Below are 23,940 nucleotides of genomic sequence, written 5' to 3' on the forward strand. Positions count from 1 at the left end.
TGGAGGCTGGTGAAGGCCCTTAAGTGGCCGTTAAGTGGCAGTTTTTTGCCCACCCCGCCCTACATAAAGGGGGGCGGAGGCGGGAGCAGGTTTGGAAAGATCCCCTGCCACCATCCGGCTCGATGGGTTGGCGTAAATTCTGGCCTCTCAGTTCAAACTCTCTGGGGCCAGGTCAAAAAAAAACCTCTGGAATAGCCAGTTAGTCATGCAACCAGCTGGTCTAACAAATCCTGGCCCTTGTGGATTGTATTCTCCTTCGCAGGACCTGGAATGCGCTTCCTCACCTTCAATGTCTTTTAGTCTGCAAATGTTTTAATCCAGCCACTGCTGATCTGTTTAACAAGTCATTTCCTTGATCCAACAACTGTTAAAAATCAATGTTCATATGACAAAACCAATGTGTCTCATTCTTGGCAGGTGAGGGCCTGCATGACAAAAAGAAAAGGTTTATTGGGATGGGGCGGGTGGTGGGGTGTGGACAGGTGGTGAATGTGATTGGAGATGGGATTGCATTTGCAAATGTCACTGAAAAATCTGCTTTGAACATATGAAGTATTGAAATTTGGAGACCAGGGCTGAACATAGGATCAGAAAATAAATAAATCTGGGACTGTTCACTGGATGAATGTCATTCTGATTAGAACCTGTACAATTCTGATTCAAGAATGCCTCTGTTTCCACCTTAACCTGAAAAAGCAGGATCTGTTGTGGAGTGGGGATGGAGTGAGGTGGGCTGTGTGGAACTCAAAGTGCATCTTTCGATTTTTTTTTGAAGGGAAACATGGATTTAAATCACTCAATTTGCATATTATGATGGAAAATTATAATCATGATGGACTGGTGCATTGTATAACTCATTAGAAACATGTGGTCTCTGCTTTATTGTTATTTGCATTTATATTGATGCTAGTTTTGCAATGCTAGTTAAGGGGCAAGTCTGGATTAAGAGCCTTTGATAATGATTTTATTTTTTGTGATCAGACTCACCAATGTGTTGCATTAATCTCTATTTTGAAGTTTATTTTACAAAGCATCCTTTCCTTTCTCAGCGCTTTTCAGGGCTGGGTGCAGTTGAAGCTCAGGAATTAAAACTTGGCATGAGGCCCATGCTATTGACTTTGAGTCACCTGACTTGGTGTCTTGTTTCCATGGTTGCAGAGCAGGAAGTTTTTAAACTGTGCAGCATTGTTTCTGCCCTGAAGATTCGGGACTGTTGGTCTCTAATCCCATTTTGTGACACACAGGAGTGCTTTAGAATGAGACAAACTACACAGAGGGAAACCCAGTACTCTCTACTGTGCATGCGTCTGAGCTTGGCTAAGCAGATGAACTGACTTCAAAGAGATTTCTCTGCAATGTGAGACTAAGCTGAGGCAGAAGAGTTCTAAGATGCAGTTGATCTAGGATCTAAATCAGGGGGATAACACAGATCATGCAGCTCTCTTGATTTCTTGCCGTGCGTCCCTTTGTAAATCTGACACAAGATGTCCATGCAGAAGCATCTGACAGTCCCAGACTGCCACAATCGTTCAGTGAGTGCTCTGGGATATCACTTGGCTCGAAGAGAGTTCCTGACCGGCTTTGAGGGTAAGCGTGTAAAGCAAGTTACTGCTGTAATCTCAATATTTCAAATCACTCCTCTCATAGATTGCAGTAATGGAAAGAAACTACTTGCACTTATTTACTGCCTTTCATAACCTCAGGCACCAAAAAGTGCTTCGGAGCCAATGATAAATGTTCTGAAGTGTAATATAGGGAAACATGACAACCAACTTGCATACAATAAAATCCCAAAACAGCAATGAGATGAAAGACCAGTTAATCCATTTTAATGATTTTATTTGCGATATTGGCCAGGACACTAACTATGTTTTTCAAATAATGACCTGTGCTCTTTTACACCAACCTGAGCAAGTAGATGCGGCCTCAGTTTAACAACTTATCCAAAATTCAGCACCTCCAAGAGCACCGTACCCGCTCAGTACTGCACAGAAACATCAAGCCAGAAACCATGACCCTCTGAATCAGTAGGAAGAGTGCTCTTCACTGGGTCAAACTAACAATTGGGAATTGGTTTTATATATTATTCCAGATTATATGGTCACTTACAGTAAATTACAAATCTTTCTTGGATTGAGATGAGACGTCACCTCACCCATTATTTATCATCTTAATCACTGTTTACCTTTTCATCCGCTTTTTATCCTCGCACCCACCATTTAGCATTGATTTAGTCACATGGTACAGCACAGAGGAAAACAAAGAATCCTGGCACTGTCCTTGCTCAACACATTCCCAGTTTAGCCAAGCAATCAAAGGGAATGTTCCATGTGGAGATGTGGTTAAGGAAGGAGAAAAGAAAGGTGAGTGAGGTGTCAACTTCCCTCAGTTGGATAGAAGGTTGCCGGCTGAAGCTCTCGTGCCAGAACTAAAGTTTACAAACTAAGCTGGCACTCCATTATGGAACTGAAGTACTGCTGCATTGTCAGAAATGTTGTCCTTCTGAAGAGGCGTTAAACTGAGGGGTTATCTGCTTCTTAGGCAAGGCTGAAGCAGAAATGGGTTAGACATCCTGGAAAGGTGAGATCAAATAGGCTGAAGAACGTTCTTTATCTGAACACATTATGTGGAGCTGTTTCCCCCATCTTAAGTTTGAGGTTATTTAATCCATTATTGGCCTGAATTTCTTAGGTTTTCCTTATTGATTTCAGCCGGGCTAGCAGTTAGGTGTAACGGTTGGCCTCAGGTTAAGGTGGGAGGAAATCAGCTGCTGATACCTATCAGGGAATGCATGTTTGCATAGGAGCAGTGAGGATAGGATTGAACTATGCTTTATCCCAGCCAAAAGTTGACTGGCTTATCTACATTTAGGAATAGATTTGATGAGAGCACTAAAAACTAGCTAATCCTGGTTCACAGCTCTCCTAAAACAGCACTGACAGGAATTTGGCACCATCATATTTAGCACCCACACTCAGCGCTCAGTAAGTCCACTCCTTCGCTGTCTCTGCTCAAACGTGAAGAAATTCTGAAGGAACTGTGCACCCTAAAGGATTCACTGGCTGCAGAACAGGGGAACAGAAATAATGTGAAATAGCAAAGAAACCACAGCTGCTGATAATCACAACGGGCAAAGTGCAGTTAATGAAGATCTAAGATGGAGAATTTTAGGGGAGACATAAAGAGGATTATAAAATTCCCTCGTATCCCGTTCACACCCCACTCACTCTTCCCAATAATAATAACCAGAGTCACACAAAAACATGTGAAGAGGTGATGAGAGCATTAGGAAGACTTTTTAAAAAGTGCATCCCAATGAACTGTGGGTAACCCTAGTGAGGTAAGCAACCTGTTGAGGACCGAGCATAAACAATGGTATCTCGTCTCATCTCAATCAAACAAGGTCAATTTAATATGGATTCCTGACAGCGTAGGACTTTAGTCACAGTGTTTGCGGAAAGACTATTGTTTAGTAACCATTTGTTTTCCCAGCAATTACTCCCTTCTGCTTCAGGCAGTGCGAGTTAACTATGCAGGGGATAGGGAAGCAAAATGGTCAGCAGCAGAATAATCATTATTATGGGAGAAGAAAAATAGAACAGCTTCCTAAACAATCCAATGAGGCCCACCTACCAAGAGCCTCTGCTACTCAGTGCCTTCCTACAATGGCAGCAGGAGACTGCTATAAGAATGAAGATGAGGAGAATAATGTTATCCACAACTGATGTAATATTGACCCCCAGCGCAATGGCACTCGTAGACAGGGGTGGTCCTTATGTAGCCCCCGCAAACCTACCCCAATTACGTTCATCTACTTCAACCTTAGGATACTGCTGTTCCCAGTGTGCGAAACTGTCAGTAATGGAAGCATTGGGGTGGATCTTGTATGATAGTGTATCACAGGTGATGAGCTGGCAGCATGTTTCACATCTCTCCCATTTTTATTTCTACTGACCGAAAAACCAGGACATAATATAAAAATTAGAGTAAAGCGTGTTACGACCAGGGGAGAAAGGGGTCTAGGGTTCCCTCAGCCTTCACCTGGTCTTACCGCAATAGGACTTAATTTTAAACATGCCATTTTTTTAGCTCCCCCTTAGTGAATCCTTGTTCACTAACTTCCAATTATAAGGCATAGAAACTAGCCAAACAGGTTTTCTTAGGTTTAAAGAACAAAAGTTGAACTTTATTAAACTTCAACTCTAATTCGGTTAATGCCTATGGCTATGCGACACGCCCAGGCTAGCATGCATACGTGATACACACATGCAGATAGAGACAGAAAAGAGCAGAAGAAATAAAGTGGAAAAGTTTGAGGCAATATCTGAAGGTGGTTTTGGTTACTGTTCTTCGAGCTCACTGTAAAATCCTTGATTTTAGGTAGGTCTTCCTTTATGTTGGAGCCCAGTATTTTTCTTAAACCTTGTTCAATGTAGGAGACTTTTCTCTCTTGTGGTTCATGTGTCCTCAATGGGTCCAGAGGCTTATCAGAAAGAGATGGGAGCAGGTAGGAGAGGTCTTCTCACTCCAGGAGCAAACAGTTTTTCTGAGTTCAAAACCTCTGTGATGAGTTCAAAAAACCCTGGAGCAGCCACTTAACCATGTGACCAACAGGTTTAACCAGTCCTGGCTTTTGTGGATTGTATCATCTTAGCAGTCTCTAGAATGCTCTTCCTTACACCTTCAATATCTGGTGGTCAAAATCCATTGTAGATTGAATGTGTCAGGGAATGGTCCTTTTGTCTCTGCAAGCACGGTCTGTTAGTATGCAATTTATTTTTAGCTAAGTGCCTGGCAGCCCTTGTAACAGGCCTCCTCTTCTTCCCAGCAAGTTTAAAATCAATGTTTAAATGACAAAATTAATATGCCTCCTTCTTGGCAGGTGGTGGCTTGCAAATGCCAAAGGGAGCAAGGGATATGGGGAAAAAGTGGGAACAGGGTACTGAATTAGACAATCAGCCATGATCTTTTTTGAATGGCAGAGCAGGCCCGAAGGGCCGAATGGCCTATTCCTGCTCCTATTTTCTATGTTTCTATGACAAACCATTCAGGAGCAACATCAGGAAGCACTTTTCCTCACTGAGGGTAGTGGAAATCTGGAACTCTTTCCTGCAAAAGGCTGTGGATGCCAGGGTCAGTTGGAGATTTCGAAAGTGAGATTGATAGCTTGTTAAGTAAGTGTATCAAGGGATAAGGTGCAATGGCAGGAAAATGGAATTTATGTACAGCTTAGCCATTACCTAATTGAACAGCAGAACAGACTCGAGGGGCTGAATGGCAGACACCTGTTCCTAATTAAAACTTTGGGATGGGAACACTGAATATGGAGTGTGATGTTTGTTCAATAAACACTTTCTCTCTTGTCTTTGTTCAGATGGTGTTATTAAATGGTGGGATTTGGAAACCGGGCAACTGACCTTTTCAGTCTTTGAGCACAATGGTATGATCACACAGTTTTTGTACTGGGCTGAACCCAAGCTCCTTTTCTCAGCATCAAATGATGGGACTATTGTGGTATGGACTGTCGGAGCCACCGTATTTGACCGGATTACGGTAAGTGCTGCATCATGGGGGTTTCTACTTTCATCCTTGTTTTTTTTTCATCATTGTCATTATGGCTGGAGTTTTATGGTGGATGGATGGGAGCCAGACTCCAACGTGAAAGTCGGTGGCGAAACTGCTTCCGCCTAGCCTGGGGATCCTTCCCGTATTTTACGGGTCCCCAGGCTTTAATTGTCCCGAGGCGGGACTTCCACCAACTTGAGGGAGGAGGTCCCACCTCAGTGAGCTGCCGGCCAATCAGTGGGCTGGCAGCTCTTAGGCCCAGCAGCGCCACCGGGAGCGGTGGCCACTGCTGGGACTGCAGCCCAGCCGACGCCATGGATCGAAGAGGGAAGTTAAGTAGGGGCATGCCTCACCAGGGGGATCGGTCCTTCCCTGGTGAGGCTGGAGTGGTCCTTTGGAGGGAGGGGGGTGTCTTGTGTCTCGGGGGTGAGTTGGGAGGCGGGGGCGGAACTCAATCGGGCACCCTATGCCTGACTGCCATGCACCCCCCCCCCCACCCCCCTGGGGCACAGACAGGCCGGCAGCTATCGCTGGGTAGCCTTTCATGTCCCCAGCACACCCGCTTGCCGTTAAGTGGCCACTTAAGGGTCTTGATTGGCCTCGGGCAGGTGGGTCGTTTCCCAGCCCCCGCCCCCCCACTTGACCTCCGTAAACCTGCCCGGAGGCGGAATCGGGGTTGGTAGGCCTCCTGGAGCCTGCCGCTCAATTTTATGCCGCCTCCACGCCACCATCCGACCCGCTGGGGCGATGTAAACTTTCGGCCTATGACTTTCATTCTGAATTGCCAAGAGGATTGGTTAAGTTGACACTTGTAAACAATGGTGAAAAGTTAAAATTCCAGAGAGCACTAATAGAAAACAAAGTTAAGAATAAGGAGGAAAGTTTTGAAGGGTCGTCGCTGTTTTAATGTAGTCAATTTGCACACAGCAAGCTCCCCTCAGCAGCAGTGTGATAATGTCCAAATAATTGGGTTTAATGTTATTGGCTGAGGGATTAGTAGTGACTAGGACACCAGGAGAGCACTTCTGTGTATCTTCAAATACTACTATGGGATATTTTATATGAACCTGAGAGGGCGAGCGGGGTCTCGGTTTAACATCTCATCTGACAAACAACACCTCCAACAGTGGAGCACTCCCTCATTATTGCAGTGGAGTTACTGCCTGGATTACATGCTTAAGTCTCAGGAGTGGAGCCTGAGCCCCTGGCCTTCTGCCTCAGAGGCAAGGCTGCTACCACTGAACCACAGCTAGCATCTGAATGCCTAGTAATAAATAATTTGATTGGGGCATATGTATACTGATTTAAGAAAGAAAGGGAGAACTCGCAATTATATCGCACCTCTCGTGTCCCCAGGATGTCTCTCCCTTTACAGCCAATGAATTACTTTGGAAGTGCAGTCATTGTGGTAATATAGAAAATGCACTGGTCCATTTGTGCACAGAAAGATCTCATAAACAGCAAACAAATGAGCATTACCTGCTTCTGTTGATTCTGTCTTTTGCTTAATTCCAGTTAAATACTTCTATATTTTGCATGGCGATCAATCACCGGAGGCATCAGCTCATCTGTGGATTCAAAAAGAAGCTCAGGGTCTTTGCTTTGGATGATAAGAAAGATTCTGGTCACGTGTTAGATTTGGGCAAGAGCTTCACTGATCACAGGCATAAGGACATTGTGTCAGCTGTAGTCTGCCTTGATACACGAATATACTCTGCTGGGTGAGTACTTGTAAAACAACGATAGATAAAGACATCATTTTATTTAAGAGGCTTGAAGTCATATTATGGCAAAATGTACAGAAGCAGAGTCTGTGTTTGCCTGGTGTAAAATACGCCCTCTCTCCTCACGGTGAGACTTGCCGCTTAACAAATTCAGAGATCTTAAGCACAGCTTGACTAGTACCAAGGCACAGGGACTCCCCAAGCGTGTTCAATGAAAACAACACTTGCATTTATCTTCTTCTTTGGCCTCCTTATCTCGAGAGACAATGGATAAGCGCCTGGAGGTGGTCAGTGGTTTGTGAAGCAGCGCCTGGAGTGGCTATAAAGGCCAATTCTAGAGTGACAGGCTCTTCCACAGGTGCTGCAGTAAAATTTGATTGTCGGGGCTGTTACACAGTTGGCTCTCCCCTTGCGCCTCTGTCTTTTTTCCTGCCAACTACTAAGTCTCTTCGACTCGCCACACTTTAGCCCTGCCTTTATCGCTGCCCGCCAGCTCTGGCGGACACTGGCAACTGACTCCCACGACTTGTGATCAATGTCACAGGATTTCATGTCGCGTTTGCAGACGTCTTTAAAGCGGAGACATGGACGGCCGGTGGGTATGATACCAATGGCGAGCTTGCTGTACAATGTGTCTTTGGGGATCCTGCCATCTTCCATGCGGCTCACATGGCCAAGCCATCTCAAGCGCCGCTGACTCAGTAGTGTGTATAAGCTGGGGATGTTGGCCGCCTCGAGGACTTCTGTGTTGGAGATACGGTCCTGCCACCTGATGCCAAGTATTCTCTGGAGGCAGCGAAGATGGAATGAATTGAGACGTCGCTCTTGGCTGACATACGTTGTCCAGGCCTCGCTGCCGTAGAGCAAGGTACTGAGGACACAGGCCTGATACACTCGGACTTTTGTGTTCCGCGTCAGTGCGCCATTTTCCCACACTCTCTTGGCCAGTCTGGACATAGCAGTGGAAGCCTTTCCCATGCGCTTGTTGATTTCTGCATCTAGAGACAGGTTACTGGTGATAGTTGAGCCTAGGTAGGTGAACTCTTGAACCACTTCCAGAGCATGGTCACCAATATTGATGTATGGAGCACTTATGACGTCCTGCCCCATGATGTTCATTTTCTTGAGGCTGATGGTTAGGCCAAATTCATTGCAGGCAGCCGCAAACCTGTCAATGAGACTCTGCAGGCACTCTTCAGTGTGAGATGTTAAAGCAGCATCGTCAGCAAAGAGGAGTTCCCTGATGAGGACTTTCCCTACTTTGGACTTCGCTCTTAGACGGGCAAGGTTGAACAACCTGCCCCCTGATCTTGTGTGGAGGAAAATTCCTTCGTCAGAGGACTTGAACGCATGTGAGAGCAGCATTTATATAGCACGTTTAATGTAGTAAACTATCGCAAAGCATTACACAGGAGTGGAATTGCTGGCAAGGCCAACATTTATTGTCCATCCTTAGATCACCTGAGAAAGTGGTGGTCGTGGTGGTGGACCTACACCTAGAATTGCTGCAGTCCTGGTAGTCATGATGCTTCCATGATGATGTTAGTTAGCAAACTGCAGGATGGTGACCCAAACTGAAGGAATGGTAATATGTATCCAAGTCAGGAGGGGATGCTTCTTGGTGGTAACAGTCTTCTCATAACATTGCTGCTCTCCTGTAGTGTAAACTGGCTTCTGACTAATTCAGGAGAATGTTCATCCAGTGAATTAACAGAACTGCATATGAAGTGATAGCTAGAGTGAATAGAGTGTTGGGGTGCATTTGTGGGACAATTGACTATAAGACAAAGCAAACTACTTTGCCTTTGGTCAAGCCTCAGTTAAAATACTATCCAGTTTTGTTCTCCTCACATGGTGGGTGATACTGAGACTTTGAAAAAGATGCAAAGGAGACTTAGGGGTGATTTGATTGATGTTTATAAGAGGATGAAGGGAATAGGTTGTTTCTTCCAATTCATAGGTTAAGGAGGACCAGGGAGTCACAATTTTATGACATCCAAGGTTAGGGGTGGCACAGTGGTGCAGTGGTGAGTACTGTAGCCTCACAGCTCCAGCAACCTGCGTTCGGTTCTGGGTAGTGCCTGTGCGGACTTTGCAAGTTCTCCTTATGACTGCGTGGGTTTCCTCCGGGTGCTCTGGTTTCCTCCCACAGCCAAAGACTTGCAGGTTGATAGGTAAATTGGCCATTGTAAATTGCCCCTAGTGTAGGTAGATGGTAGGAGAATGGTGGGAATGTGGTAGAGAGTATGGGATAAATGTAGGATTAGTATAAATGGGTGGCTGTTGGTTGACACAGACTTGGTGGACCAAAGGGCCTGTTTCAGTGCGGTATCCCTCTATGACTCTCTCGGTCTGGGTTAGATGTCCAGAGGTAGTTCTTTTCAGAAAATCATTCACCTCTGGAACAGTCTGCCAGCTCATGCATTTGATACTGATTTGCTGAATTCTGTCAAAAGAGAACAGGACCTATTTCTGGCTGGGGCACAGATCACCCCATACAAAGTTAAGCACTGCTTAGAATTATCAGGGCTAGAGTGATCTCCTGGACTTGTTTTGATTGTCCTTATGGGATGGAGAGGAATTTCCCACATTTTTCCCCCAAATTGGCTTGGGGTTTTATCTGTTTTTTCACCTCTCTCAGAAGATCAGATGGTTTTGACTGGGGTGGGGAGTGTATATATTGTATGGGACAGGCTGGGTGGATCAGAGGGCCTCCTTTCGTCAGTCATTATTTGTATGTTCATATTAAATTTTGAAGCTAAGCTTTGCTTAAATATTAAATGACAAACAGGGATCTTAAGCTAAGTCAAGTTGCTGTTTTGGTTATAAATTCATGCAGAGTGAATCGGAAGTACATAAATTCACCAAGCAATACTGTATTCAGGTGCAAACTGTCTAGAAATGCAAGTGTACACAGGAAGAGGAAATACCTCCATGAGATGGCAGAACTGGTAGTGTGGGCTTAAGTGTAAAGATAGAAAAATAGAGTGAATTGCGAATGCTTAGGGTCAACACTGCTGTTCAAATAGCAGGCACAGGAAGTTGATAAATAATGTGTTAAACATCCTTACATGATGCTTGATCAAAAGAAAGAATTTGAATTTAAAGCACATTTTTTCACCAGGATTGATCTGTTTGAAGTGTTGAAGATGTTAAAGTGATTTGAAAGAGTGAATACAGAGAAACTAAATCCTCTGGTGTAGGAATCAAGAACAAGGGAGCCTAATCTTAAAATTAGAGCGTGGCCATTTAGAATTGATCTCAGAAAGCACTTCTTCACACAAAGGATCGTGGAAATCTGGCACTCTCTCCCCCAAAAGACTGTGGATGCTGGGGTTCAACTGGAGCTTTCAATATTACGATCAATAGATTTTTGTTTGGTAAGAATATCAAGTGATTTGAAGTGAGGTGCAGATAACCCGTGATCTGATTGAATGGCAGAATGGGATAGAGGGGCTGAATGGCTTTCTCTTGTTTCTATGCTCCCCCACCCCTCCCAGTAGAGCTAAAAGAAGCTGAGGGAAGGTGACAGAGACACTGACACTAAGGTAATCATCTCAAATAAAACATTTTTTTAACCCTTGGACTGACAAACATTTCCACTCCTCTTGTATAACCAGGTACGACAAGAAACTCATCATTTATAACACCAGCTCATATCCTAATAGCAAAACCCTGCAGGTTGTCTACTGTAACCCCAGTGCTCACGATGCGGGAATCACAAATCTCATGGTCGTCCGAGAATATGAGAGCACAAGGTAAGAGCTGCTGTGATTCCTCGCTGCCGAGCATGGCAGAATGTGCCTCCTGATTATTAATAGTTTGGTCTGGGATGCCTTACCAAGCAAAAGATTTAGATCTGGAAATTTGGCCGTGCGGTGCCCATTTTTCGGGCATGAAACCGCATCCTATACCTCCAATATGGCAGGCAGGCAGGACATGTACAGTCATTAACGAGCCAAAAGTGTGTCCCCCAACATCTTTGTAAAGGTGCTCAGTGCCCAATACTTAACTTGCACAGGAGAAAGAATGTACTCTCATAGAAGAGTTATCATCATGCATGATGAATGAAGAGATGTGGAGGACACTTACATTGGCTCTGACAATCATTATTTGAGGACAATGATTTCCTCTTTCAAGCCTGTTTTCATACTTCACTGTCTCTGGGTCAAAATTCTGGAACTCCCTAATTAATAGTATTGTGGGAGTAACGTCACCACATGGACTGCAATGGTTTAAGAAGAGGGCTCACCACTACCTTCACGTGGACAACTAGCAATGGGCAATTAATGTCCACCTTGAAAGTGGTGCCCAGTTCCCAAGAATGATTTTTTAAAAAGAGGAGAAAAGGAATACTAAGCGAGGTGAGGATTTTCATTGAATTGTGTGTGTTTGATAAAAGGAATGCATTATTTGGACTGACTTTACGATGTTGCTGCATTTGTCCACAGAGATAGTATTAGCGTTCAACTTTAACGAGCTTTCTCTCTCAACCTTATATAGGCTGGTGACTGGCTCTTTCGATAAAAGTGTGAAAGTCTGGTCGCAGGATGGACAACTGATCACGAAGCTCCCTTACTTTGCCAGTTTTATAAGCAGCCTCTGCTTTGTGCCCTGTGTGAACTCTGTCTGGATCTGCAGTGGTGTTCTGTCCCCTTCCATCTTTGATCCAAGCTCGGGAGAGATTGTGAGTGCACCCATTCCTTCCCTCATTGAAATAATTCAGGGACTTGGAGAATTTCTGACTGACGGTACTACAATTGTGGATTTTGTTTACCAAATATCCCGACTCTTCCAATAGGGACAGTCTCTTGCTGGGGGATCAGGGACCTTCTCTCAAGTGGTCTAGGCAGTGAACATTGGCAGGCTAGTCAACTGTGGTAGCATAACAGCCAAGCCCCACCTGTCTTCCTCCAGTATCCACACATATACATTTTCTAGCAGGATGAAAGAACTTTCACTTATATTGCACTTGTCACATCCTTAGGACGTCCGAAACAACTTCACAGCCAATTAAGTGTTTTTGATACAGTTGTTATGTAGTAAAACACAGCAGCCAATTTGGGCAGAACAAGGTCACACAAACCACAGTGATGTTGACTGAGGGATAATTATTGGTCAGGACACGGGGAAAACTCCCCTGCTCTTCTTTGAAATAGTGCCATAGGATCTTTTACAGGCAGACAGGGCCTCAGTTTAATAGCTCATCCAGAAGACAGCACCTCCAACAGTGCAGTACTCCCTCAGTACGGCACCGGAGTGCCAGCCTAGATCGGGAGTGGAACTTGATCCCAAAACTCCACTCAACCAAGTTGACATTTCAATCAACCCCCCAGCATTATCCAAAATTTAGCATTAATCTCTGCTGTGAGCAATTAGGAAGAAAAATCATAAGGGGGGGGGCGGGGTGGTGGTGTTAAAAACGTTATGCTTTTCTTCACTTTCGATGAACTCTAAGATATTAGTTCTAAAAGTATTGGAAATGTGGGGTGAGAAGGCTATTTAACTGAGAGTCAAGATCAGTCAATCGGGTAATGAAGAGTCTGCTCGCTTTCCAACTGGTGTGGGAACAGTGGGGAGGAATTGCCACGAGGATGAGTGACCAACGACAGGAGAATGTCACATGACTTATTGTTAGTGTTACAAACAGGCAGTTGATTTTTTTTCTTCTGTACAAATTTCCCTGTTTTTCCAACTACCTGTCCGTAAATAGATTAGTGATGGAATTTCTTTCCCTCCCTTATAACCTAATAATAAATGACCGCATCAACAACATGGTTTTTAAAGTTAAAACAAAGAAGTCAGGTTTATTAACACACTCTTAAACTCAGGAAGGGTTTTAACTTCCCAACACATGCTTACAAATATTCAGGGGAAGGCTAAAGACCTAAAGAAGGCAAGGACATTTACTAAATAGAAATATAAACTAACAAGAATTTCAGTTAAAGGTAAAATCCATTTATATTATCACAATAAAGAGTTCAAAAATTGGAGAGCACCGATTAGAAATACCAAATAGGGGAGGAACTGTTGTATATATGTGTTCTCTTGCAAATTTATTTTTCTCTGCACTCCCAAAGGTAATAATGGAGACAACTAAATTGCTGAAGTCCCTTTCAAGTCTAGCTTCTTTTTAATTTTTTTCTTGTCGAAAAACCTTTAGAGAGAAGTCTATGCAGCATCAAGCAGTTCTTCTTGTAGAGAGGTCTCAATGAAAAGTCTCTGTCGTGCATGGCAGCTGAGTAAAGGAAGACAGCATGTACTCACAAATGTTTACAGTTTTGAGTCCAGGCAGGTTGGATAGGGATCTCCTGGGTCTTAAAGCTAGACCCTTTTTAAGTTGCTGTCCCATCTGACCTCCCTCCTCCATTTTGACAATCGGAACACAGAAGTACCAAACTTAAACATGGTGGATAAAATGGCGATTGACATTAATACTCGAATGCACACCACAATTTACAAGGTGGTTCGCATCTATTCGTGACACCTTTACCCCTCGGGGAAAGAAATGAATTCTACTTCATTTTTTGCGTTACATGGTTTTCATAAAAATCGCTCATTCATGCTTAAACGTTTGCTGAAGTCTGTGGGACCTAATACCGGATCATTTACAAAGATGGCTTTCAATTTTTTTCAATGCCTTCTGACACGCCTCTGTGCATATCACTTTTGCTTTTTGCGTTAGTGCCTCTATTCGTGGGGCGGCTAGAATAGAGGCCTGCTACCTGACCCAAACCCGACGGGACCCGGCATTCGGGCTTGGGTCGGGTCGGGTCGGATCAGACTTTAATGTTAATTTACTTTTTGGACTTTAAAGGTGGTTTTGCTACAGTTATTTTAAGCTTGTGCAGGTAAGGAACAAAGTGAAAAATGGTAGATAAGTTAACTGATGGTCAGGTCGGGCGCTGGAAAAAATGGAAGGACCCGGGCTGGGTCGGGCTCGGATGCAATTCTGTCGGGTCGAGTCTGATTTGTAGACCCGAGCAGGTCTTTAGGCTAGAGTGCTAAAGTTTGGGACCAGCTTTTGGCTCTCAATTCAGCGCCTTATGGATTCCCAAAGCTACAGAACATTTGTGTCCAATACAGTGGAATGATTTCTGGAAGGCAAGTTGTCAGCAGACATTCCTGGTTTCAGCATTTCTTCCCGAATAGTGTCAGGTACAGGTACAGTGACAGAACTAGAAGGAAAAGAGCAAATCCCATTATTCCCTTGGTTCAATGTCTTCAATTTTTGTTCTGATTGCTTGACACTATTCTGATAAAATTCAGTTAGGCCTGTTCTCTTTCTGTGGTTGTATGAACACGCAGATTCACCAAGCCAGATGAGCTCACTGATGGATTCAGATCCAGCTCCATCCCAGGTAGGAACAGAAGACGAGCAGGCTTTTGATGAATGTGCTCCTGCTCCAGGTACTCTCTCTTTGTACGAGTCTCCTAAGTCCTCTTGAAGCACATCTTTAATTACAGATATGGCTTCACTGGACAGCAAGTCAGGGTCACCTAAGGAAAGCCTTGATAGTGTCACCTTTGTAGGAGTGTTTTCACATGTCTCTGGAAAATTATGGACAATGGATGCTGGTTCCATTTTCTCACTGACCGTTAATGTTGTATTTGCTGTATGAGCACTAGTCTGATAACTGGTCAGATGTGCACCTTGGACTGTAGACCCATGCTCTGCACGGTGGTAAGGAGTCTGCAGGGGAACAGCAGGTGGTATGGGTCCATTCAGCTTTGGGACCAGTACAACAGGGGAGTTCCAACCACTTCGGCCAGGCTCAACTACATCCTTATCCAGCATGTACTAGATTTCCTGTCTAACCTCAGCTAGCTTGTCGGAGCTCAGTCGGCATGGGTCCCACCTGACTGGTGGTGTGTGTCCCACATCTACACAGCAGACTACTAGGGTGGTACACCCTGGCTGATCTTTACAGGTCCCTTTGAATATTTTTTTGGAAGGTAGACACGTCTTCCTACTATTTGTGTATTAGATGTGCCAGCTGGGTGATTAACTCTTTCCAGACTTCGGCATTTTCCAGTCTAGTAGCCGGCGATTCAATCGGGGTCTCCTCCTCCTCGACTGACTCCTCCTGGCTGCCCTCAGATATTTCCACCTTCTGGAAAATACTCACCGGTTGACTGGGCTTGATTTTGGGTAGTGGTCCCACACAGTTTCACAAAGTTTGGTCAAAGGGTTCGGCAAATGCCAGAATGGGTTGGGAGGGTGGTGGGGGGGGCATGATTTAATTGTGGCCTGGGGTTTGCCTGCAACCTAGCAAGCATGGCAAGTTTTGCAAAATTTATCCACTTCGGACTGGAGGTAAGTCCAGAAAAAGAGTTTACTTACTTGGGCTAAATTTTTCTGAGTGCCCACATGTTTAGCCATCGGGGTAGCATGGACTATCTGTAAAATCTCTTGCTGGTATTGTGGGGGCACTACAAACTGGTGGAGCACTGTCCACTCTTCCTCCGCAGGTCTCCCAGGAGGTCTCCACTTCCGCATTACTACCCCATCCCTTATGTAGTAACACTCAGGGATCGGGGTGGCCTCTGCCACAGAACAAGCTGTCTGTGCTATGCGCTTTAGTTTAGTTTAGTTTAGTTTAGAGATACAGCACTGAAACAGGCCCTTCGGCCCATCGAGTCTGTGCCGACCATCAAGGATCTCCCTGCTGGGCATCAATTAGGGAGGCTCCGCTGAGCACCTTCTCCCCTTCAGATAGGCCCTTAAAGAATGCTTCAGCTAACCAGACTTCCAGCTCATCCAGCTGGGGCACTGATTCCCTTTCAACTAATCTTGCCTGTCTAGCTTGGGACAGAGTCACTTGCAATAGGGACGATCCCTGGTACTTCCTCTTGTAGTTGTTCAGTTTCCCTGGTTTCACTGGGCTGGTCAAGGATTATAGGGGTTGCTATTATCTTGCTACCAGCCAAATAATTTCCCAGTAGGAAGTCTATCCTTGCTACCGGTAATTCTGGGACAATTCCTACAGTTATGAGGCCTGAGACTGGGTCACACTGTAGGTGGAATCGATGGAGGGGAACAGACAGGTAACCTCCTCCCAGTCCATTGATCAGGGCCTTGGCTTTCATGGAGGTTTCAGGGGGAAGGCTTAGGCTGTTTATTTATTTATTTATTTAGAGATACAGCACTGAAAAAGGCCCTTCGGCCCACCAAGTCTGTGCCGACCATCAACCACCCATTTATACTAATCCTACACTAATCCCATATTCCTACCACATCCCCACCTGCCCTATATTCCCCTACCACCTACCTATACTAGGGGCATTAAGAACTGAGTCGTCCCTGTATTCCTGAGCAGTATAATGGACATGCTCATCTCCTGGGAAGGGTAGGGGGACACAGTCCTTACAGGATAAAACTTGAATAACTCTCAGGGAATTTGTCCGGTCCAGCAAAGCATTGGGTAATATCCTCAGAGGGTCCAGGCTCTACCGTGAGGGCCTCTGCCGGTCCTGCTACACTCTTTACTGGGGGATCCTCCTTGGGACTGCCCTTGTGGAGACCTATTAGACCCACTGGTTTTCCCTTTAGCCCACAACGTTCTGACCTGGAGTGACCCACTTTGTTGCAGTGGGAGCACACTGGTTTCCAGGGTTTCTCTTTGTGATCTTGGGGTGGACTCTTTGCATCTTCGATTGTACTCCCCCTTCCAGGTGTGGCTCCCTTTTTATCCCACTTTCCCTTCTTATTCTTCCACTGCTTTTGGGGGTGGCTTTAGAAGGATCTGCCTAAGTTGCCAGGCCTATGTGTGAGGTCATAACTATCGGCAGCAACCATGGCCTCTCTAGCTGTGTGGACTGTCTGCTCCTCCAAGTGCACTCTTAGGTTGGTGGGGGGGAGGGGGGGGGGGGTGCGTGGGGTGGGTAGGCAATTTGCAGACTCCTCCAGCAACATTAGCTGGTGTAGTTCCTTATTGGTGTGCTGTATTTTTAGAGATTGGACCCACTGGTTGAAAGCAATTTGCTTTTGCCTTTCGAATTCTAAATAAGTCTGCATGGGTTTCTTTCGACATTCCTGAATTGTTGGTGATATGCCTCTGGAACTAATTCATAAGCACTAAGGGTTGCAGCTTTGGTCTGCTCGTAATTAGTAGGTATTTCAGGGGTCAGCATAGAATAGACCTTCCCTCTAACTGACCCTGAATTATGAGGGCCCACATTTCTTGTGGCCACAGTAGCTCTGCCACTACCTTCTCAAAAGTAGCAAAAAAGTAGCAAAAAAGTAGCAAATTTTGATATGAACTTAGCATACCTAAGAGCCTCAAAGCCTAATTCTGGGTTAGGGAGATTTGGGTGGTTACTGGGTGAAGTGAGATTTTCCCCAGCAGCCTCCAACTGTCTCGCCTCTCTCTCTCTGCTTGAGTCTTCAGCTCCATTTCCAATTTATTTGCTGCAAAACGCTTTCTCCTCCCTCTTTCTCTCCTTCCTTTTCTCTCTCTCTCTGTCTCTCTCTTTTTCCTTTTCTCTCTCCTCTCTCTGTCTCTCTCTCTTTCCTTTTCTCTCTCCTCTCTCTCTCTTTCCTTTTCTCTCTCCTCTCTCTCTCTTTCCTTTTCTCTCCCCCCTTTCTCTCTCTCTTTCCTTTACTCTTTCCTTTTCTCTCCTCTCTCTTTTTCTTTCCATTTCTCTCTCCTCTCTTTCCTTTTCTCTCTCCTCTCTCTGTCTCTCTTTCCTTTTCTCTCTCCTCTCTCTCCATTACTCTCTCCTCTCTCTCTTTCCTTTACTTTCTCCTCTCTCTCTCTTTCCTTTACTGTCTCCTCTCTCTTTCCTTTACTCTATCCTCTCTATCTCTTTCTTTCCTTTTCTCTCTCCTCTCTTTCCTTTACTCTTTTTCTCTCTCTCTCCTGTCTCTCTCTTTCCTTTTCTCTCTCCCTCTTTCCTTTACTCTTTCCTCTCTCTCCTTTTCTCTCTCCTCTCTCTCTCTTTCCTTTTCTCTTTTCTGAAACTCCAGTTGCATCCTGAGTTTTGCCAGTTCCATTCTGGCCATGGGAAATGGGTCAGTTTCAGGAGTTAATCCCCTCATCTATCTGTTCCAGAATGGGACTGTGTCCTAAATGCTCAGGCAGCACTTTTAGGACCTCAGTGTGTTTCACCTTGCTGGGCAGTTTCACTTGTATTTCCCCAGCTGTAGCTGTTAACTGGTCCATACTCAGGGTTGCCAATGTTTCAGTAGTTACATCACCTTGCTCCAGAAACATCTTTGAATCAAGATGTGCCATTTTCTAAAGTTAAAGAAAGTTTTTTGCTGCAGTCATTTATTTGTCTCAACAATCTTTTCAGTTACCAGATTTTCCCCCTTTGGCTTCCAATCAGTTTATTTTAATTTCCGATTCAGCTTGTTTCTTAAATTTGGTCTGTTTCCTCGGTTTATTGCGGATTTGAGCTCCCAATTTCTATGTTTCGAACAGGCAAATAACTTTTTTTCTTTTGTACAAATTTCCCTGTTTTTCCAACCACCTGTCTGTAAATAGATTTGTGATTGAATTTCTTTCCCTCCCTTAAACCCTAATAATAAATGATCAAGTCAACAACACGGTTTTTAAAGTTAAATCAAAGAATTAGGATTTATTAACACACTTTTAAACTCAGGAAGGGGTTTAGCTTTGCCATGCATGCTACAAGCATGCAGGGAAAGGTTAAAGGCATAAAGAAGGCAAGGAAATTTACTAAATAGAAATATAAACTAACAAGAATTTCAGTTAAAAGTAATGTCCATTTATATTATTAAAATAAAGAATCCAAAAATTGGAGATCACTGATTAGAAATGCTGAATCGGGAAGGAGCTGATGGAGATATCTTTTCTCTTCCAAATTTCTTTTTCTTTGCACAGTCAAGACTAATAATGGAGTCAGCTATATTGCTGAAGTCCCTTTTTTTGGACAGAGAGAAAATTGGTAGAAATCAGACTTTTCTGTTGTTACTTGGAGCTTGTCTTGTTGATTTTGCTTGCTGGATTTGTCAAAGTTTGGCTTCTCTTTAAGTTTTTCTTGTTGAAAAGCCCTTAGAGAGAAGTCTATGCAGCATCAAGCAGTTCTGCTTCTTGTAGAGAGGTCTCAGGGAAAAGTCTCTGTCGCACAAGCAGTTGAGTAAAGGAAGACAGCATGTACTCACAAACGGTTACAGTTTTGAGTCCAGGCAGGTTGGATAGGCATCTCTTGGGTCCTAAAGCCAGACCCTTTTTAAGTTGCTGTCCCACCTGACCTCTTTCCTCCATTTTGACAATCGGAACATAGAAATAAAAACTTAAACATGGTGGATAAAATGGCGGTTGACATTAATACTCAAATGCGCAACACAATTTACAAGGGAGTTTGCATCTATTCGTGACATGAGGGTTTTAGTTTCAGTTTTGTAGTGTGAAAAAGACCAGGGAGCTGGAAGCAGCTATCAGTGAGCTGTCTGGGACCTATGTTTGCAGACCAGCGAAAAAAAGACCTATTCTCTGAAAAAGAAGGCTTGCTTCTCTTGTAAAAAGAAATTCTACATTTGAGGTGGTGACTGTGGTCTGCCTGGAGAGAGAAAAGACCCAGGAAAAGAGGAGTTGCTGCTCTTTGTGCAGAAAGGCTCTTTTGCTGAGAGGAAGCCCTGCATTTTAAAATACAGCAGACTCCTATTACCTCCCATCTCCAAGAAATCTCTGTACTACCAAATGATCTTCATTTTTCTTGAGTAAGATTTTATAGTTACCCTTCATTCTGCCTCACCATTGCACCTCAGTGAGCTCATAAGATGCTGAATGCCCATCTTCATGGCAAACTGCATGAAACATTCATTTGCAAACTGTGGTCCATTGTCTGATAATATTTCATCTGGAATCCATTTGTCGCAAAGATGTCCTGAAGGTTTCTGATAACTACCTGATTCTCTGTGGACTTCATGTATTGGCTTGTGTTTATACAGGTCTCTAGTGCCTTCCTTGCTGCTGTTGCCTTGTGGCTGCACCTGCCTTCTGTTTGTTTGTGTCCTACTGTAACTTCTGGCTGTGTTTTTGGAGCCAGATTTCTTGAATAGGCTGGCCCGGTGTCCTTTTGCACCGCACACCTTGCACAGATCTTGAAATGCAGGACAACTTTGCGGCGAATGGGACCAACCACACTTACCACACAGCTTGCTTACTCTTATCAAGCTGGTTATCGTGCCGATACCGCTGGGTGCACCTCGTGTTTGCAGATGCTGTTGTCCAGCTACAGTAGCTTTGTATTTCCTGCCATCTTTTAGCAATGCATCAATGCTGTGTCCTTTCTTTTTCCCAAAGAGGTCTTTCTGAAAAGCTTCAATGGGTGTTGAGACAATCACCAGCTCCATTAGTCACTCTGACAGCTTAGTTTCTGAAAAATCATATTTGTTGCCCTTACTACAGCATCTACTGACAAATTTGTCTATTGATTCCTATGGCAGTTGCCTGTAGGACATCAATTCCAGGTGGTGAATTCTAAAATTCAATCTTAATCCGAGCTGATCTTCTAGCATTTTCCATATCTATTCGGAATCTTTCTGGTCCTCTTCCGATAAGACAGAGGTATTGATTCTGTACAACCCCTCATTTCCAACTGCTAGAAGTATTTTTAGAGCTTGCTTCTTTGGTTCTACAATTACTTGGTCTGTAAAGCATAACTGCATTCTTTGTTTAAAATGTTTGAACTCAGATAGGATATCGATGGCCTTCCAGTTCGTGCAGGGAAATTTTGTATCTATCTTTCTGCTGTTCGTTTTCTTTCTGCTCTATGTTCAACTTTGTTCTATTCACTCTTTACTGTTTACCCTTTACGAAATTCTTTTTTGTTATTTAGATGAGCTGCCTGGATGGAGAGTAATAAGTGGTTGACAGTGTTCTATGTTTATCTTGCTTGCATCACTTAAGCTTGTCTGTTTACACAGCTGTTCAATAGACAGTTAATTGCTATTTTTTTGCTCGAGTTTCTTTATAGTTTAGTTTAGAGATACAGCACTGAAACAGGCCCTCCGGCCCACCGAGTCTGTGCCGACCATCAACCACCCATTTATACTAATCCTACACTAATCCCACATTCCTACCACATTCCCACCTGTCCCTATATATTTCCCTGCCACCTACCTATACTAGGGGCAATTTATGATGGCCAATTAACCTATCAACCTGCAAGTCTTTGGCATGTGGGAGGAAACCGGAGCACCCGGAGGAAACACACGCAGACACAGGGAGAACTTGCAAACTCCACACAGGCAGTACCCAGAATTGAACCCGGGTCGCTGGAGCTGTGAGGCTGCGGTGCTAACCACTGCGCCACTGTGCCGCCCCACTCTTCACACTCAAGTGGTTTAATGATTTTTTAAAGTTTGGCTGCATTAAATGGGCTTCTGCAGTGTTCGGTGGTTTCCCGCGCTTTTTGCAATCGGATGCCTCCTATAATGACGCCGACCTCGATCAGCTTGGGAGAGGAGTCAGCCTTTCCCTGTTTTGTTTCTCTCCCACAGAGGCTTTGAAAGAAAACATCAATTATTTAAGCACTTTAAAGTTTGATTTTTTTAAACGGGGATTCCTCGACCATCAGCACAATTAATCACCCAATCGCAGGAATTTACTTGCAGCCTGTTATTCTGAGCTCTGTCTTCCACAATGGGAGGTAAGTTCTTTTCTCTTTCCACTGTTTGGGCCAGTATTTCTTTAGAACTTTCTTTCTAGTGACTGTAGGAAGGGTTATTTTCACAGCTGTTTTATCTGTGGTCAGCAAACTTAGGCTTTGTCTTTTCACCACAGCAGCCACCATGTAATGAGTTTTTTATGTTGTCTAATGCAACATAAATGAGATGCGTGGAGTCCAGTTGGTTGAAGATCTCTAACAGTTTTATTGACAGCTAAACTATTATATACAGTACAGAGAAAACTATTTACAGAACCTTCACCTGGGTTTTACAGTTGCAGAGTGATGTTGACTTGTAGTCACATGACTAAATTCTGGTACTTAACTCATTAACATACTGAGCTCTTAAAGGGACATCACTCTTAAGCAATCATACAACAGGTATATCTGTCAGTTGTGGGTAATGTCTCCTAACCCATGGCTCTTGATCAGACAGTATTGTGATGTTAGCCCCATGTCAAGCTTAAAATTTATGAGGTGTCCATTCATGTAGATATCTGCTGTCCAGAAATCTTGGTCTGGATTATTGATTTCTCCCAAGAAGTCTCCTGGTTCTTTCTCTTGTGGGTATTGCTGTACTTGATTCACTGGTGTTTGCGTCAAGGTCTTCTGCTTTGTACCCTTAAGCAAAGAAGTTTTGTTGTGGCACATCTTCCCCGAGTGCCCAGTTTTTCCACATTTAAAACACTCAGTTTTATTTGCTGGGCACTGCTCTCATCTGTGGGTCTTCTTGGCTCCACACCGTTGACAAGGTTTTCCTACGGCATGAGCCTTCTCATCCGTATGTTTTTTCTGTTCGTCAATGTGTTTCCCTGGCTTTGGCTTAACAAATTGTATGGGCATTGGACTTCTTCTCTTCCACGGCTTGTCTTTTGCTTGTAGGATGTTCCTATGCTGTTTGCGACCTTCAGCCTGTCTTACAATTTGAATGGCCATTTCCAGTGCAATGTCTTCTTTAGATTGCAACAGATCTGACAACGATTCATCAGCTATACCGACAACTATCCTGACTCCAATTAGTGTTGCCTTTAAATCACTGTAGTCGCAACATTTTGCCAATCTATATAGGTCATTAATATAGGAGTTTACAGATTCACCAATCTTCAGTGCCTGCTTATTAAGTTTGGAGCTTTCCAGGATTTTATTGCTGCAAAGATCAAAGTATTTGTCAAAAGCTTGAAGGACATCTTCAAATTTATCAGAAGCCTTGTTGACCCCTTGCCGGACAATTACACCTACTGAATATAAAAGGTTGTTGACTTGTTCAACTTCTGACTTTGTATGGAGTAGGGAAGCAATCTGAAACCTTAGGAATCTCTTCCTCCAAATAGTCCAATTTTGAACCTGATTGGGTCCTTCTAGATCTTGAAAACTTTCTAGCATTCCGAATTTCAAACCCATATTAGTTTCTTTAGTAAGGCTTTCTAGGGCGTTCCCCTTTGTTTTAAAATCTTGCAGGCTTAAATGGAGGTTTTCATGGTCTTTTGGGTATTTCCAGCACTTCCCAACCTTTCCCGCGCTTTCTCTCCACGGTCTGGCTGAGCAATGGCTTCTGACTCCACCCGACTCCTGAGTTGTCACTTCACCCAAGATCAACTTCTATACCCGTGGTTTTGACCCAGTGCACCATTAACTGTGACCGGCCCCCGTACAAAATCTCTCACCGCATCCCGGACCGCTGCCTGGCGCTGAAACTCAGATCCGATTGCTGGATTTGGATGTACCGATGCAGACCTCCACGCTTCTGTGGTGTGGTCTGAGAGACTGCAGGGCTTTCTCACCGACTGTCTGCATCGTCTGTGACTATGGAGCAGCTCCTGAGTTCGTTTTAGTTCCCCGAATAGATCTGCTGTTTTCCTGGCTCTTTTCCACAAGGTAGGGAGATCTTCAAATTTTCTTGGTTGTTTTAACCACTGATTTACTGTTGCTTTACTGCTGCCACCATGTTGCATATTAGTAGAGTTGCAGGACATTCTAGAGAAAGTATTAGGCTCAAGTAAAGGTTACCTCA

The 23,940-nt window shown here is 44.1% G+C and overlaps 1 protein-coding gene across 1 annotated transcript in view; it reads left to right on the plus strand.

Moving 5' to 3' along the window:
- The first annotated feature begins 1,189 nt into the window (after nucleotides 1-1,189).
- Nucleotides 1,190-23,940, plus strand: part of LOC137375556 (uncharacterized) — a 78,164-nt gene continuing 55,413 nt past the window's right edge. The window contains exons 1-5 of the mRNA XM_068042903.1: nucleotides 1,190-1,587; nucleotides 5,375-5,553; nucleotides 7,081-7,286; nucleotides 10,910-11,047; nucleotides 11,793-11,976. Of these exons, the coding sequence (XP_067899004.1) occupies nucleotides 1,485-1,587; nucleotides 5,375-5,553; nucleotides 7,081-7,286; nucleotides 10,910-11,047; nucleotides 11,793-11,976 (810 nt within the window). The 5' untranslated portion in view covers nucleotides 1,190-1,484. The remainder of the gene's footprint in view (nucleotides 1,588-5,374; nucleotides 5,554-7,080; nucleotides 7,287-10,909; nucleotides 11,048-11,792; nucleotides 11,977-23,940) is intronic.

The sequence above is a fragment of the Heterodontus francisci genome, chromosome 12, assembly GCF_036365525.1.
Source record: "Heterodontus francisci isolate sHetFra1 chromosome 12, sHetFra1.hap1, whole genome shotgun sequence".
In the NCBI taxonomy this organism is placed as follows: Eukaryota; Metazoa; Chordata; class Chondrichthyes; order Heterodontiformes; family Heterodontidae; genus Heterodontus; species Heterodontus francisci.